Source organism: Panthera leo, chromosome A2 (assembly GCF_018350215.1).
Source record: "Panthera leo isolate Ple1 chromosome A2, P.leo_Ple1_pat1.1, whole genome shotgun sequence".
Taxonomy (NCBI): domain Eukaryota; kingdom Metazoa; phylum Chordata; class Mammalia; order Carnivora; family Felidae; genus Panthera; species Panthera leo.
The window spans coordinates 162,058,113-162,072,652 of record NC_056680.1 but is presented as its reverse complement, the minus strand read 5'-3'; the positions used below and the strand labels follow the sequence as shown (position 1 = coordinate 162,072,652).

General features: G+C 58.5%; 1 protein-coding gene across 1 annotated transcript; it reads left to right on the top strand.

Annotated features, from left to right (window-relative positions):
- Nucleotides 1–247: 247 nt before the first annotated feature.
- Nucleotides 248–7,172, top strand: CRYGN (crystallin gamma N). Its single transcript, XM_042927676.1, has 4 exons — nt 248–359; nt 2,004–2,252; nt 4,314–4,459; nt 7,003–7,172. Exons 1-4 carry the CDS (start codon nt 339–341, stop codon nt 7,136–7,138), a joined length of 552 nt encoding a protein of 183 aa, XP_042783610.1. The 5' UTR covers nt 248–338; the 3' UTR covers nt 7,139–7,172.
- Nucleotides 7,173–14,540: the final 7,368 nt, after the last annotated feature.

The following is a 14,540-nucleotide window of genomic DNA, read 5'->3' as shown; positions in this document are numbered from 1 at the left end:
GTGTGCGTGCGCGCGCGCGCCCCTGACTCAGCAGGGACCGCCGGCGGGCTGGGGTCAGAGGCAGAGTAGACCCTGGGGGTGCTGGCTGGGGCTCGCTGGGCCGCGATGACCCCGCAGGCACCCGGCCGTCCCCGGGCAGGGGCGGGGCGCACGGCCGGGCTCCCGCCGGGGTTCGGTCCCACGGGCGGCCCGGGGCGGGGCGGGGCGGCCCCAGGCGGGCTTAGCGCACCGGACAACACTAACGCCCCGGCCAGCAAATCTTTTGTCCGGGGCGGCGCTGACCCAGCAGGGCGCCGCCCGCTTATAAAGGGGCCTGCAGCCCGAGGGGCGGGGACACCATGGCGCAGTGCTCCGGCAAGGTGAGTGTGGTCCCTCCCGGCCCGACGTTAACGACGTTACCCACACTGCGTTCCACTTTTCCCCCGTTCCGGGGAGGCGGGGGCCAAACCTAACTCTTTGCACCGTTCGCCCTTTGCATCTGACAGACCTGAGCGAAACTGGCAAAACGTCCTACCCAAACCGGGCGCGCTGGCCTCTCTGGTGTGCGAGGTGGGAAGGCCCCGTCCCTACCCCCTCCATCAGTGGCTCTGGAGAGGTTTGAGGGATCCTGGAATCCTCTGGGTGACTAGTTCTCCCTAAATATCTCTGGGCCACCGGCCAGGCCTGTCTTGGGCAGGAAGGTGGCAAATTTGGATCTCCCCCAACCATTCTCGCTGGCTAATCCGATGCAGCCTCTGTCTCCAGGGGCCTCATTCAGGGTCAGTGCGTGAGCACATTATTCAGTAGGCACTGGCTAGGTTATGCGTCAGTAACAGACAACCCCCAAGAGCCCCTCGCGCCCCTGCACACCCTCCCCCAGGCCCAGAGGCACAGCTGGGGAGTCACGCCCTGGGCTCTCAGAGCTTCTGCCCAAGGGGCCCAGAAGGGAAGTCCCTGGCATCGGCACAAATGATTACACCGGTTACCAGGCCCCAGGAAACGTTAATTTGTACTTTGCCAGGGCCCTTCGAGGCGCACAATTCTTGAAAACCAGATAGTTACTGAATGGTTGGAGTTTTAGGGTCCACCGCAGTAAATGAACTTTGGGGTTGATAGCGTGCATGTTGTTTAGGGACAAGGAGAACCTGTCCGTGCTACGTTGCCGTAGGACACGGTGCCTGAACTGCCCACCGAGTTGGTAATGTTCCAGATCTGACACATGCCTGTCACCCACAGGAGAGGCCTAGTACACAAAGGGACGAGTTACATTGAAAAAAACCCCTTTTTAGCCATTAATCCCTGCACCAGGCTCTGACTGGTCACTGCATTCAGTGTTTCCCGTTAAGGGGCCCGGTCCCAGGCACTCGACTTTCTGAAAATTCATTGTTTGGTTATGATGATGGGGTTGTGGGTGAAATGCTTTTTTTCTGAAAACACTTGGATGTTAGGTTTTAACAATGAACAAAAATTGAGTGTAAGGAATGCAGTGGGAGGGGCGCCTGGGTGGCTCAGTCGGTTGAGCGTTGACTTCGGCTCAGGTCGTGATCCCGCAGTTGGTGGGTTCGAGCCCCGCGTCAGGCTCTGTGCTGACAGCTCAGAGCCTGGAGCTGCTTCGGATTCTGTGTCTCCCTCTCTGTCTCTGCCCCTCCCCCGCTTGCACTCTGTCTCTCTCTCTCTCTCTGTCTCTCAAAATTAAACATTAAAAAAAATTTTTTTTAATGCATTGCGAGTTTGAAAGGAGCCTGTTTTCAAATGGGCCAGGGACAAAGGGGGAATCCCTGTCCCCAGGTATTTTCTGAAATTTGGTTGCTCAACCGTGAGCTCCCAGAGTAGGGAGGGCCAGGCCCCAGACCTCAACCCACCTTGCATTCATTCCTTCACCCAGCTAACGGTGTTGAGCCCCTGCTGTACGCAGCAGGCCTGGGAATCAGGGTTCAATCGAGGGTGTTGGACCCCAGCTGTCTGCTCCCAAGACTGAAAGGAGAAAGCCCCTGACCCCGAGCCCTCTAACCTGGCCTTTCTAGATCACCTTCTATGAAGGCAAGCACTTCACGGGACGGAAACTCGAGGTCTATGGGGACTGTGACAACTTCCAGGACCGAGGCTTTATGAACCGGGTGAACTCCATCCGCGTGGAGAGCGGAGCCTGGGTCTGCTACGATCACCCCGACTTCCGGGGCCAACAGTTCATCCTGGAGCACGGCAACTACCCTGACTTCCTGTGCTGGAACGGCCACAACGACCACATGGGGTCCTGCCGGCCCGTGGGGATGGTGAGTGGGCCTCTGGCTGGGGGCCTCCTGCCAGAGCGACCGAGGGTCCGTGCTGCATGGTCTTCCCAGCTCTAAGATCTGATGAGGCTGTGGGATGTTTTAAGATGCAGAGATGCCCCCCCCCACAGACCCGCCATCCCCCCCCCCACCCCCGTGTGTGGGCTGGCATGGGAATGAACAGGAGAGCCAGAAGTCCTGTTTGTGTTTTTGAGAGAGTGGGGGAGGGGCAGAGGGAGAGGGAGAAAGGATCCCAAGCAGACCCCAGGCCCAGCACAGAGCCCGATGCAGGGCTCGATCTCACGAACCGTGAGGTCATGACCTGAGCCCAAATCAAGAGTCGGTCGGTCGCTTCACCGGCTGAGCCCCCCAGGCGCCCCTGCCCCTGGAGTTTTTATACCTGACATTTACAGGCACGTATCAGGGAACCACCTTCCATTTCTGATCCCAAAATCTTGCTGAACTTTCCACTTAGAATGCTGTTGGAAATATTAGAAGTTTCGATTTGCAACTGGACGGGGGAGAATGTAACCTAAGCAGGGCTGATTCGGGCCTGGTGTGTCCGCTCCTGTGGGTCATTGTGTCGCGCTTTTCAGGCGGCTTTGATCCTCTGGCTGTGGAATGACTGAAGGAGGTGACTAAGTCACCAGCTGGTCCTCGGGGAATTTGGGGCGGGTCTCTGGGAGCCACACGAGCGGCTGTCATCTCACAGCGTGGCCCAGTGTGTGTAGGGAGAGTGTAGGAGGGACGTCACTACCCACGGTGATCGTTCATGTCTGCCCACCCCCCCCACCCCCCCCGGGAAGGGGGATCCGAGGACGTAGGATTCACACAAGTTACCAGTGCTAGCTGACCGGCGCTGAGGTCCACATGGTCAGGTGGGAAATGGCAGATTCCTGAACCAGAGGGTCCTCAGAGTCTCAGCCGTGTGTCTGTAGAAGGACCTGTCCCTGGATGTGGGGGCCAGGTGGTCCTAAGTGAACATCTTAGGAACCCCAGGGAAGGGGCCTCCTGTATGGGGGCCCCCCCCCTCTCTTCCACACGAGTCCGGGGCTTTGGCATCTCAGATCGTAAGTATGCTCCCTTAGTATTTCCACCAGGCCAGAGACATTTGGAAAAAGGAGTTAATGTGGTTGGCCCTGGATCTTGCATACTGCTGTTTAAAAAGAAAAAATTTTTAAGCTTATGTATTTAGAGAGAGACAGAGCGTGAGCAGGGGAGGGGCAGAGAGGGCCGGAACGAGAGAGAATCCTGAGCAGTCTCCACACTGCCAACGCGGAGCCCGACGTGGGGCTTGAACCCACAAAACCGTGAGATCATGACCTGAGCTGAAACTCAGTGTCAGGCCCTTAACCTTAACCGACTGAGCCACCCACAGGCCCTTGCATAATGCTGTTTTTATGTAAACTATCCCAGAGCCTGCTGGGAAATGGCCTTCCTCTGTCTTTCGGAAATGCAAGGAATCTTATAGGGTGCTATATAGTGTCATCCCAGTAAGCCAGCTGGGATTCCAGCAAATGAGATCTCTGTTATTTGTTTTAGATTTTTGGCTTCGTGTTTTAATAAAAGGTTCTGTTACAGTTTGTAAAATATTATCATTGAGAGGCTTGCCCGTGGCCTGAGGCCCCAGGGTGGGGATGGAGGGCAGAGGAACGCGTTGGTGTGGCTGGGGCCTACGTCCCCCAGTGCAGGCACCAGAAGGGAACCCAGCGGTCCAGGCCCTGGTCAGAGCGCGGCCACTGTGTCCCCCGGCGGTCTGGGCTGCTCCAACCCTTGGATTCTTTAGTTGAGGAGAGAGGAGATTGGACTGGTTCAGGGCCCTGAAGCCTTTTAAAGTGATCGACCCCTCTCATCCAGCCAGATCTCATGTCCCAGAACAAGCAGAGTGCTGGGTGGGCCACTTAGTTGGGGTGGCAGGCACTCACCGGTACCCACCCCCCAGCATCGGGTGCCCCGAGCCCCGGGGCGATTCCGAGTTTCTGGCCACGTGGGTTCTGTGTTGGGGGGGAATGGGACTCAGCACCGTTTGCCTTCTTTCCTTCCTCCGCTCCCGCGGGCCCGCAGCATGGGGAGAATTTCCGCATGGAGATCTTCGAGGGTTGCAACTTCACCGGCCAGTGCCTGGAGTTTCAGGACGACTGTCCCTTCCTGCAGAGCCGGGGCTGGGCCAAGAACTGTGTCAACGCCGTCAAGGTGTATGGGGACGGCGCGTGAGTAGAGGCCGCAAGGCCGCCGACCGCGGCCCGGCTGGGCCCTGCACAGCCAAGTGTGTGGGGAGGCCACCGGGCGGGCCCGACCCCAGCAGCGGGGGAGGCCCGGCACCCCCTCAGCTGCCTCCTCTACCCCAGCCAAGCAGCGGGGAGGCTTCCTCCGTGGCTCCAGAAGGCCGTGGTGAGGGGACGTGGGGCCCCAGAGGTAGGCCTCCCCAGTGGGAGCAGACGTAGCAGGGCCCTTTGTGGACTAACCGTTCTCTAAGATTAGACTGAGCTCGGGGACAGTACTTTGGTCCCCTCGAACCAGAGGAAACCCGCTCACCCTGCACACCCCGGTCCTACTCGGCCAAGGGGTCCCCTGAGCTGGAGCTCTCCTACCGAGCGGGCAGACCCCTGCCACACAGCCCCTCCGGGGAGCTGGACGTCATGGCGGCTCACTTCCGGCGGACAGGTTGTGGCCACGGGGGTTTTGCCCAGGGCGTGTCTGCCCTGCTCCTGGAGAGTGGTCAGGACCCCCGTGCTGGCCTGGCTTCTGCCAGCCCCCCGTATAGTCAGCTCCTCCTGTGAGCCAGTGGGTAGCGTCATCTCCGTTTACAGAGAAGCAAGCGGAGGCTCCGAAAGTGACCTCGCCCCGCTCGCTCGTGAACCGCACAGCGGGGGTGGCAGCTGGGCGTCAAGTCAGAGTGTCCCCGGTGTGGAGCAGGGAGCCTCCCCTGACCTCAGTCCCGGCCCCTCTGCAGAAGAGCCCCACGCGGGTTCCGGGAACGTGGCTCCCGTGACAGCAGCTAAGGGGTCCAGTTGCTGTCTGTGTGCCCGAGGTGGGGGATCAGGGCACGTCACGAGAGGTTCAAGAGTGGTCACGGGAGGGACTGAATGGAGACTGTGGCTGAGCCAGAGGGAGCACTGGACCCCTCGCCTCCCCGGCCCCCCCCCGCCCCAGGGGGATTCTCTCCTCCTTCCCAGAGTCCCAGGGGGACTCAGCTCCCTCCTGCTATTTCTCTGTCACTCTGACTCTATCCAGGGTTCCTTTTCTCCTGTCTGCCTTTCTCTGCCTTTCAGAAATGTTTGCCCTCAGTTGAAGGCCTCTGGGAATCCAGGGGTAGAATTCCAGAACAACAGTTTGCCTGGAAAACGACCGGCTAAATTATGTCTCGTGAGGCCAGAGTCATACCTTTGCGTGGAAGGTGTCCTGAGACCCTAGCCACAGTCCCCGAACACCCACCCTGGGAAGACTCCAGGGGCCTCTTTAGGAAAAGGGGCGGGGGAGGGTGGGAGCTAAGAGTTTTGAGTGCAGGGGCCCGGGGTCTCCTGTAACACCCACTTACTCAGCGGCTGTGTATGGCCAGCCCCACATCTCACCCAGGGCTCTGCTCTCCTCCCTACGGGGGTTCACCCTTTGCTCCTGTGACTACCTTTAAAAAAAAAAAAAAAGTAAGCCCTTGGCCAGGGTGATGGCCTGGACCACCGGGTCTGGGGGCGGTGACCTCCGTCAAGCCCTTTCCTGGGGTCTGATGGGGAGCCTCCAGGCAGGTCTCCCTACTGCCTCCCAGACACCAGCCGCGGTGTTCCGCTGGTTCCCGAGTCAGCTCAGGATCGACCTGTCCCCACAGACCCGGGTTCTGGGGGGCATTTGGAGGGGAATGTGCCAGGTCGCTCTCCCTACTTCCTGCCACCCCCCAAAGAGCACAGTCCTTGCTGTGGATGGGCCACGCCCCCTCCTCCCTCCCTCTTCGTGCCTGGTCCCCAAAGTCACAGCAGGAAGCCCGGGAGACCTGAGACGTTTACTGCAGAGGCCCAGCCTGTCCTTCCTCTTCTTCCTTTTGGGGACTCCTGCATATACGCCCCGAAACCTTGGGCCTGAGCCACCCACGGCCATGAGGAGGGGGAGGAGGGGGGAGGGGCAGGAAGGCTAGGGGTGTGGGGAGGCCAGGGTGAGCCAGGTCTGCCCTGAGCTCCCCAGCGGCTCACGTACTGGGCCTCTCTCTTCATTCCTGACCCCTGACCCTTGTGCAGACTGCGCCAGGAGCCAGATGTGGAGTCGGGATGGGGCAGGAAGGGGGTGGCCGGGGAAGCTGCCCTAAGCAGGCGACTCGGGCCGCAGGGGTGGGGGTGAGGGGGGTGGCGTGTGACTTGGGCAGTCACTCCCTTCTCTGGGCGGGCTGGGCTCAGAAATTCTGAGTCTGTGTCTCAGCCAGGAGAAGGCCCCTTCAGCAGCCGAGTGCCTTGGGGGGGCGAGGGCCACAGTGGGGTTCGCTGCAAAGACAGAGTCAGGGCACCCCATGGCCTGGGCCGGAAGGACCCCAGCGACCGGATCGGGGCGTGTAGCCCCGCTTTGCTTCCCGCGGTGGAAGAGCCAAGGGTGAGGGAGCATCAGAAGGGAGGAGGAGAGGCCAGCCCCACAGGCCCTGCCCCACACCTCTCCCCCTCAGCTCGGGCCCCCCCATTGGCCGGGAGGGGTGAGGGGTGGCGGGCAGGCGGGAGGCGGGCAGACCCTGTGCTGCTCAGCGGCTCACGGCCGCCTGGCCTCCCTCTGGCCGCAGGTGGGTCCTGTACGAGGAGCCCAACTACCACGGCCGCATGTACCTGGTGGAGCGGGGTGACTTCCGCAACTACTCGGACTGGGAGGCCCACAGCTCTCGCGTCCAGTCGGTCCGCAGGGTGGTCAACTTCTTCTAGCGGCAGCCCCTTCCGGCCCCACCCTGGGCTCAGACCTGAGGAATAAAGATCATGGAAAAGGAGAGCTGAGCTGGCCTGAGTGATTTCCCCGCCCCTCCCTGACCGTGGGGCAGCCGGCAGGGCACCTGGGCCCCGGGCTCAGGCCGGGGAGCTGAGGGCGGCCGAAGGGGCCAGAAGGGATCTACAGGCCCTGGAGCCGAGCCCTTTCATTTGACACGGGAGAGGCGTGCGCCCTGAGCGGGAAGGACAGCCTCCGGTCCCAGAGCCAGCTCCCCGTGGAGCCAGGATAGGGCCAGAGCGCCTGTTAGGGGAGAGTCGGGGAGAAGTAAGGGGGGCTGAGGCCGCCACTCCCTCCCGGCTGTGCCTCTCCTGACTCAGCAGCCCCGGGGCGGCCAGGCCACGTGGTCTGCTCTGCAGCCAAAAGCCTGACCCAGGGTTCATGAGTCTGCCTCTCTGGCTGATCTTGGCCTTGGGGTTTACGGGAAAGGCCCCTCTGAAAAGATGGGCTGGGCCTTAGGGACACATTGCCCGCTTGATCGTGCAACGGGGGCTCAGAAGACTCGGGAATACGCGGACCCCGAGGCAGTGGAGGAGGAGACTTGGAAGGAGCTGAAGACCATTGCTCCCGCGCCCAGCCTGCTCCCGGGGCTGGGCAGACCCAGGGGCCTGGCTCCCTTCACCCCCTTGGGTGAACCCGTGGACCTTGTTTGTGGCCTCCGCCCTCTCCGGGACCCTGGGTCTACCCTGTTGGGGGTCTGAGCCAGGGGCAAGGGAGGGAGGAGCCTGTCCTGAAGGTGGTGGGGTTTCTGGGAATAAGAGGGTCCGCACTCCGGACACCTGCCCACCCACACTTCAGTGTCCAGCCTCCCCTCCCCCGTGAGACAGGATGGGAGCCTGCGGGACACTAGCAGTGGCCCAGGTAACTTCTGCCCCCTGCCCGGGGCTCCCCACCAGAATCCTGAACCACGGAGCAGCCTGGACGGACCCCGGCTGTTCAGATGGGCATAGAGATACTCGACAGGGAGAGGCCTCGGCTGCTGTCCTCCCCCGTGGGCTGGGCTCCTGGGAACACAAGGGCACTGGACACTCGGACAGGGTTCCGTGGAGATGAGGAAACCACAGATGTCTACTCCCCGCTGCACCCAGACCGAGGCGCCTGGCGGGAAGAGGGATGAGGGGCTGCGGCAGCCTGACTTGCTCCCAAGAGTGCTGACCATTGGCTCAAGCTCGTGCTCCAGCTTTACAACACCCCCCCTCACTCTGTGATCCTGGGGTCCCCTGCCCCCGCCCCACAGTTTGCCCCTTGACTGGCCACACAGGCTCCGCCCCCTCCTCTCCACACATCTTGCTTGTGCTTTTCCGATTAGGGGAGGGGGTCCCAAACGGGAAGGACCCCTTCAGGCTGGCCACTCCCTCGGGACCCCTATGGGAAAGTACTTGAACCCTGCAATTAATACATCGACTAGAATCGGGCCGTGGACAGGCTGGGTGGTGGGGAGGGAGGGAAACAGGGTCCCAGAAAGAAAACCAAAAATCTCCGGGGTGGGTTCTGCTGAGGGTTCTGAGTGAGGAAGAGTCTGTCCTAGGGGGCTGTGAAGGTGCCGTTGTCCCATTTCTGGGTTCTGCCCCCGCACCCCACGTTGCCCACTGAGGGAGAAGTGGAAAAGGTGAGTCATCGGGGGGCTCCCACTGTTCACACCCAGCACAACACCTGCCAAGATCTGGGTGGCGAAGGCATAGGGCCCCCATGAGTCTGCTGGGGGACCCCTCTAAGCAGAGAAGTTACAGCACTGGGCGGCCATCCACCCCTCCAGGATGGGGAGAGGGTTGCCATCCTGCCATTTGTAGATGGGGTCCACAAAGGGCGTGCCCTGCACCCCAAACACCCCAACCTTCCTCCTTTCACCTCCAACCCAGAGCGTGGAGCCCGGGAAGCCCCTGGCCGTGTGGGACTGAGGCCTGCCAGGTGCAGACACCCTCCTTCCAGGCCCTCCCTCCACGACAGGGCTCAGATCATGAACTTGGAAGAAACCACCACCACAGCAAACGGGTTCAAATCTCTAAGCCCGGAACGAATCAACATGTAAATACACCGTCACCCTGTCTGAATTGGGAGGAGGCTGGTATGAAGTCATGTTTTTGTTTTTCATTTCTCTGCCAGTTTGTTCAGGGAGGTGGAACTTTCCGTGTGAAGTCAGCCACCCTGGTCTCCACTTGTGTGGGCCCTGCCCCCGGCTAGGACCCTGTCCCTGCTCGGCTGGCCCCTCTGTGCTCCACTCGGGTCTGGGACGGGAATCTATGATGTTCCTTACTATGTACAGTAACCCCAAGGCCGGGGGAAGCAGGACCTGGTGTCCCCACTCACGGTGTGAAGGAGCAGAGTGTCAGAGGCACCTTGGGCTGCTGTAACAAATACCAGGACTGGGGCTTAGACAGCAGAAGTTCATTTTCTCGCAGTTCCGAAGGCCAGAATTCCAAGGTCAAGGTGTGGGCAGAATTGGTTTCTCCTGAGGCCTCTCTCCGTGGCTTGCCCATGGCAGTCTTCTGGCCGTGTCTTCACGTGGTCTCTGCTCTGTGTGCCTCTGTGTCCTAATCTCTTCTATACTAGCGGTTTGGGATCAAGGGTCCCCCTGAACTACCTCATTTTAACTTAATTCCACCTTTAAAAACCCTGTCTCCAAATACAGTCACATTCTGAGGTCCTGAGGGTTAAGACTTCAATATATAAACTTGGGGGGCCTACAGGGGGCGCCTGGGCGGCTCAGTAGGTTGAGTGACCGACTTCAGCTCAGGTCATGATCTCACGGTCCGGTCCGTGAGTTCGAGCCCCTCGTCGGGGTCTGTGCTGACAGCTCGGAGCCTGGAGCCTGTTTCAGATTCTGTGTCTCCCTCTCTCTCTGCTCCTCCCCTGCTTGTGCTCTCTCTCTCTCTCTCTCTCTCTCTCTCTCTCTCAAAAATAAACATTAAACAAATTTTTTTAAATTAAATTTGGGGCGCATACGTTTCAGCCCACAACACAAACCAAACAGCTTTGGGCCTCAGTTTCCTGCTCTGCGAAACGAGGGCAAATCTATCTGTTGTTCCAACTGTATACAGTTGTAGAAGCCAAGCCAGTAACCCACGAGAAGGTGCTGCATGAATATGGGTCATTGGCAGGAAGTGACGAGTGCGCTCAAGGTCACCCGGGACGTTGGGGAGCAGGGACAGACAGGTTCTGGTTCTGATGGACCCCACCCCGATGCTCTCTCTAGCATTCCCTTACAGTGTGACCTCGGACAGGTCACTGCTCCGTGCCTCAATTTCCCCTGCTGTGCGGTAGGGGCAACAACAGCACCCCCTTTTGGGGATTATGTGAGGACTTCTGATGAAGGAAGCCCTCCCACGGGGTCAGGAGCTTGGCCCCCCTGTTCCTTCTCCGGCAGGCAGCCTCTGGGGAGCCAGGCTTCCAGGCGTTCTGGAGGTTTCTCCTGAACTTGCCCCCACCCCCACCCCGGCCCCAACCGCTCCCCTAGAACTAGGAATAGCGGCACCTCATTAACTGGTGATTGACCGCTTGTGCTCCTGGGTGACCTGCCCTCACCCCAGCCCCCCTGCGCCCTAATCTGTCAGCAAATCTGCTTTCTGTGCCATCCCCACCAGAGCGCTTGTGGGCAGGCTCGCAATTTGTCTGAAGTCCGTCCAGGGGATCGGGTAGACTGAGGGCCGGTGCCTTCTGAGGAGAGTCACACATGCTTCACATACTTCTGTCCCCGCTCTGTGGTTTGGGAAGCCAGGACTTTCTCAAAGCCCTCCTGTCCCTGCTCTGTGGTTTGGGAAGCCAGGACTTTCTCAAAGCCGTCCTGTCCCTCCTCCGTCCCCAGCCCGCGGCCCCCTGCCGACCAGGAACTGGCTGTTCCACAGTCAGACCCCAGGAAAAAATTTTCCCTTTGAAGCCGCAGGTGTTCCTGCCCGGGAGTGCTCTCTCCGCACAGCATCCCCCACCCCCTGCAGGTGACCCGGCTGTCCCCCCTGGCTCACCGCAGTCCCCGCTGGAGGCCTCCTGTCCCTGCCTCTGCCCCACCAGAGGAGTCCCTTCAGACCCCTACGTATCTTCCTCCCTCCCCCCCTCAACAACCCATATGGGTTTGCAATGAAAACCTGCTGCGGGGGAGGCTTTTCCAAAATCTGGCTCCGGGGTTTCCGTTTGGGAGGATGGAGACGACGCCCTGGAGACGGTGGTGATGGGCGCAGACATGAACGGACACCATGGGAGATCTGTTCTGTCATCACAATGAAAACAAAAGTCTAGCCCCTCCTCGTTGCCAGGGTGCCAAGGGCTGCTGGGAGATCATCTGGACATGAAGGACCCTCCCCGGATTCTAGAGGATCCCGTGGGCGCCCCCTGCCCACGCCGCCCCCTACCTGGAGAGTCTGTCCCCTCGTTCCTGATCTCAGTCGGTTCCCCCACCGAATGCTGGGGACATTGAAAGTGCACAAGGCAAACTTCCTTCCACAGGGTGGCTCGGGGAACCCGGGGCGAGGACTGGGCTGAGCCCCAACTTCCTGAGCCCCAGCCCCTGCTCAGCTGGGGGCGGCCCGGCGACACGAGAGGGATTGACTTGCCTGGCAGCCCGTGACTCCCGGACATGTAAAATGAGCAGTTTCGTAAACAGGATCTTGGCTTGCCCGTGGCCTGCGGCTAAGGCTAAGCCCCTCTCTGGAATCAGTGATTGAAAACATCCCGAAAGGGTCGAGCTGATCCTCGGCACAGGACAGAAGGGACAGAAGGGACCTCCCTGGAAAGTGAGAGCAGCCCCTTGCTCAGGGCGGGTGGGGGGAGCGGTCAGAGGTGAGAACCCTATTCCTGGTCCCTGCGTGCCCAGCATCCCCCCGGGACCACACACCCTGGGTGGAGGGCGGGGGCCCCATAGGGTGAGCCATCGACCATGATGGGAGGGCCCCTGTCCAACCGGAGAGGCTTTGGCCGTTGTGTGGGACTGCCCTGCTTGGGATGGATCCATACCACCTCTCCATGCATCTTGCCGGGCCCCCAGCATGCAGGGAGCCCACAGTTTGGGGCTGAGAAAGGTGTCTCCTGGATCCCTTTCCCATGGAGGATTTGGGGGGCTTGTCCCTGGGTGCCGGGCTGCTTCACAGCTGCGACCCACAAGCAGCATCCTGGGATTCCTGATCCACATGGACAAGAAAGGCAGCAGGAACAGGCACCACCCAGGAAATGGGGCTACTGGCCAGAAATCCTTTCCTGGGGCTCCGGAGAGAGCAGCAGCACCACCCCCCCCCCCAAGACAGGGAGCACTCAACTGCCACTTTACACATCGTGGGGCTGCGCACCAAAGCCAGGGGCGTCCGTCTTGAGCAAAAAAAATAAGGCAGAGAAAGCATGTGAAAGACATCTTGGGGATTTCGAAAAAGGGAGAAGAAAAAAAGGGGAGGCCAGGGTAAGGTGAGCGTCCACAGTGTTCTACGGGGTACGAAGTCCCGATTCTTTGAAAACAGCATCGGCTCCATGATGCCGAGTCCAAAAGATAAAAAGAAGCCAGTTTCCCGGGAGGAACGCAGCCATTCCTGGGACTCAAGCCAAAGAGACACTTCTTCCAGGGGTCCTTGGGACCCATGCTGCAATTCACAAGCAGCATCCTCAACATAGCCCTCTTGCAAAGAAAATAACAAGCTTCCTAGGATTTTTGTTAATAATACCCCGCAGGGCTAGGCCCACGGCGCCGTGCCAAAGTAAACTTTCTGTGGGGGCAGTATTTTAACATCACTTGTTTATACAGGGACATTTAGCTGATGCTGAGTATATCTCACTGGGCTGTGAAGGCCGGACCTGACCATCCTTAGTTATCAGAACATACTAACAACAACACAACTAATATTTATTGAGCCATTACGATGCCCAAAACACAAGGGACCATCGACACAAGGGACCTCCGGCCTTCTGACTCCTGCCTACGGCCCCACAGCAGTGGTTTTCCTGCTTTTTTTTTTTTTTTTTTTAATGTTTGTTTATTTTTGAGAGACAGAAAGACAGAGCACAAGCAGGGGAGGGACAGAGAGAGAGGGAGACACAGAATCCGGAGCAGGCTCCAGGCTCAGAGCTGTCAGCACAGAGCCCGACGTGGGGCTTGAACTCACGGACCGCGAGATCATGACCTGAGCTGAAGCCCAGCACTCAACTGACTGAGCCACCCAGGCGCCCCAGTGATCTTTCTGCCTAAACCTGTTTGTGGGTTGTTATATACAAGTGAAATGGCTGTGTCACAGAACAGTCCTCACACTCAGTATGGAGCTGAACATTGATATTTTCTTTTAAAACAATGCTGGTCAGAGACCCACTAAATTTATCTCACAAGCCCCAGTGGATCACGATTCTCTAGTCTGAAAAACGCTACTCAAAAAACAAACAAACAAACAAACAAACAGGGGCGTTTGGGTGGCTCGGTCAGTTAAGTGTCCAACTTTGGCTCAGGTCACGATCTCACGGTTCATGAGTTCGAGCCCCACATCGGGGTCTGTACTGACAGCTCAGAGCCTGGAGCCTGCTTCCGATTCTGTGTCTCCCTCTCTGTCTGCTCCTCCCCCGCTCATGCTCTGTCTCTCTCCTTCAAAAATAAATGAAAAAAACAAAACAAAAACAAAAAAGCCACTACTCCACAAAGACCTAAGGAGATGTGGCAGACATTGTGGACTAGCCAATCCAATCCCAGTCCTCTAACCTTGCCTGTCTTTCCTGACACATCCGGGAAAGCCAACTACTTTTTTTCCCTGCCTCCCTTGCATGGACGCAGCTCACGGACACAGCCATGGGAAGAGCTCTGGGCAATGGGATGAAAACCAAAGATTATTAAAAGGACTTCTAAAAAGGCTTTTGCTGTCTTGATAAAAAGCCACTTCCCCCTGGCTTCCTGCCTTGAATGAAGATGTGATGCCAGGAGCCTGGGCGGCCTTCTTGTAACCATGAGAGCAAAGCAGAGAGAATATGGCTCCAGTGTCATTAAGCCCCTAAACCTGGGTCAGCAGCCACCCCTGTTTATGTTAGAGAAATTAACCCCTATTTATTTTGCCAGTATTACGTTTTCTATCCCTTACATGTGAAGGCGTTCCTAACCGATCACAAACAGTTCCTAATACGTACCTAGTTCTGTGCCTCACTGGTGACTATTGAGCATTTGCAGGGCACCTGGCTGGCTCAGTCAGTAGAGCATGTGACTCTTGATCTTGGGCTTGTAAATTTGAGCCCCACATTGGGTGTAAAGGTTACGAAAAGAAAAGAAAAGAACTTGCTTTTGGAAGTATGAAGACAGATGTTTTTTCAATCAGCATCTATCATCAAACTGTTCATCTGTTCAAATGGGCATCCTCTGCCTAGTTTGTCCAAAGTAGTGACATATAAGGATAATGG

Excerpts from the sequence above, each read along its gene's own strand:
- CRYGN (XM_042927676.1), top strand. The coding sequence starts at position 339 with ATGGCGCAGTGCTCCGGCAAG. Across the intron at positions 360-2,003 it reads TGGCGCAGTGCTCCGGCAAG|ATCACCTTCTATGAAGGCAA; the intron begins GTGAGTGTGGTC and ends TGGCCTTTCTAG. Across the intron at positions 4,460-7,002 it reads AAGGTGTATGGGGACGGCGC|GTGGGTCCTGTACGAGGAGC; the intron begins GTGAGTAGAGGC and ends CTCTGGCCGCAG.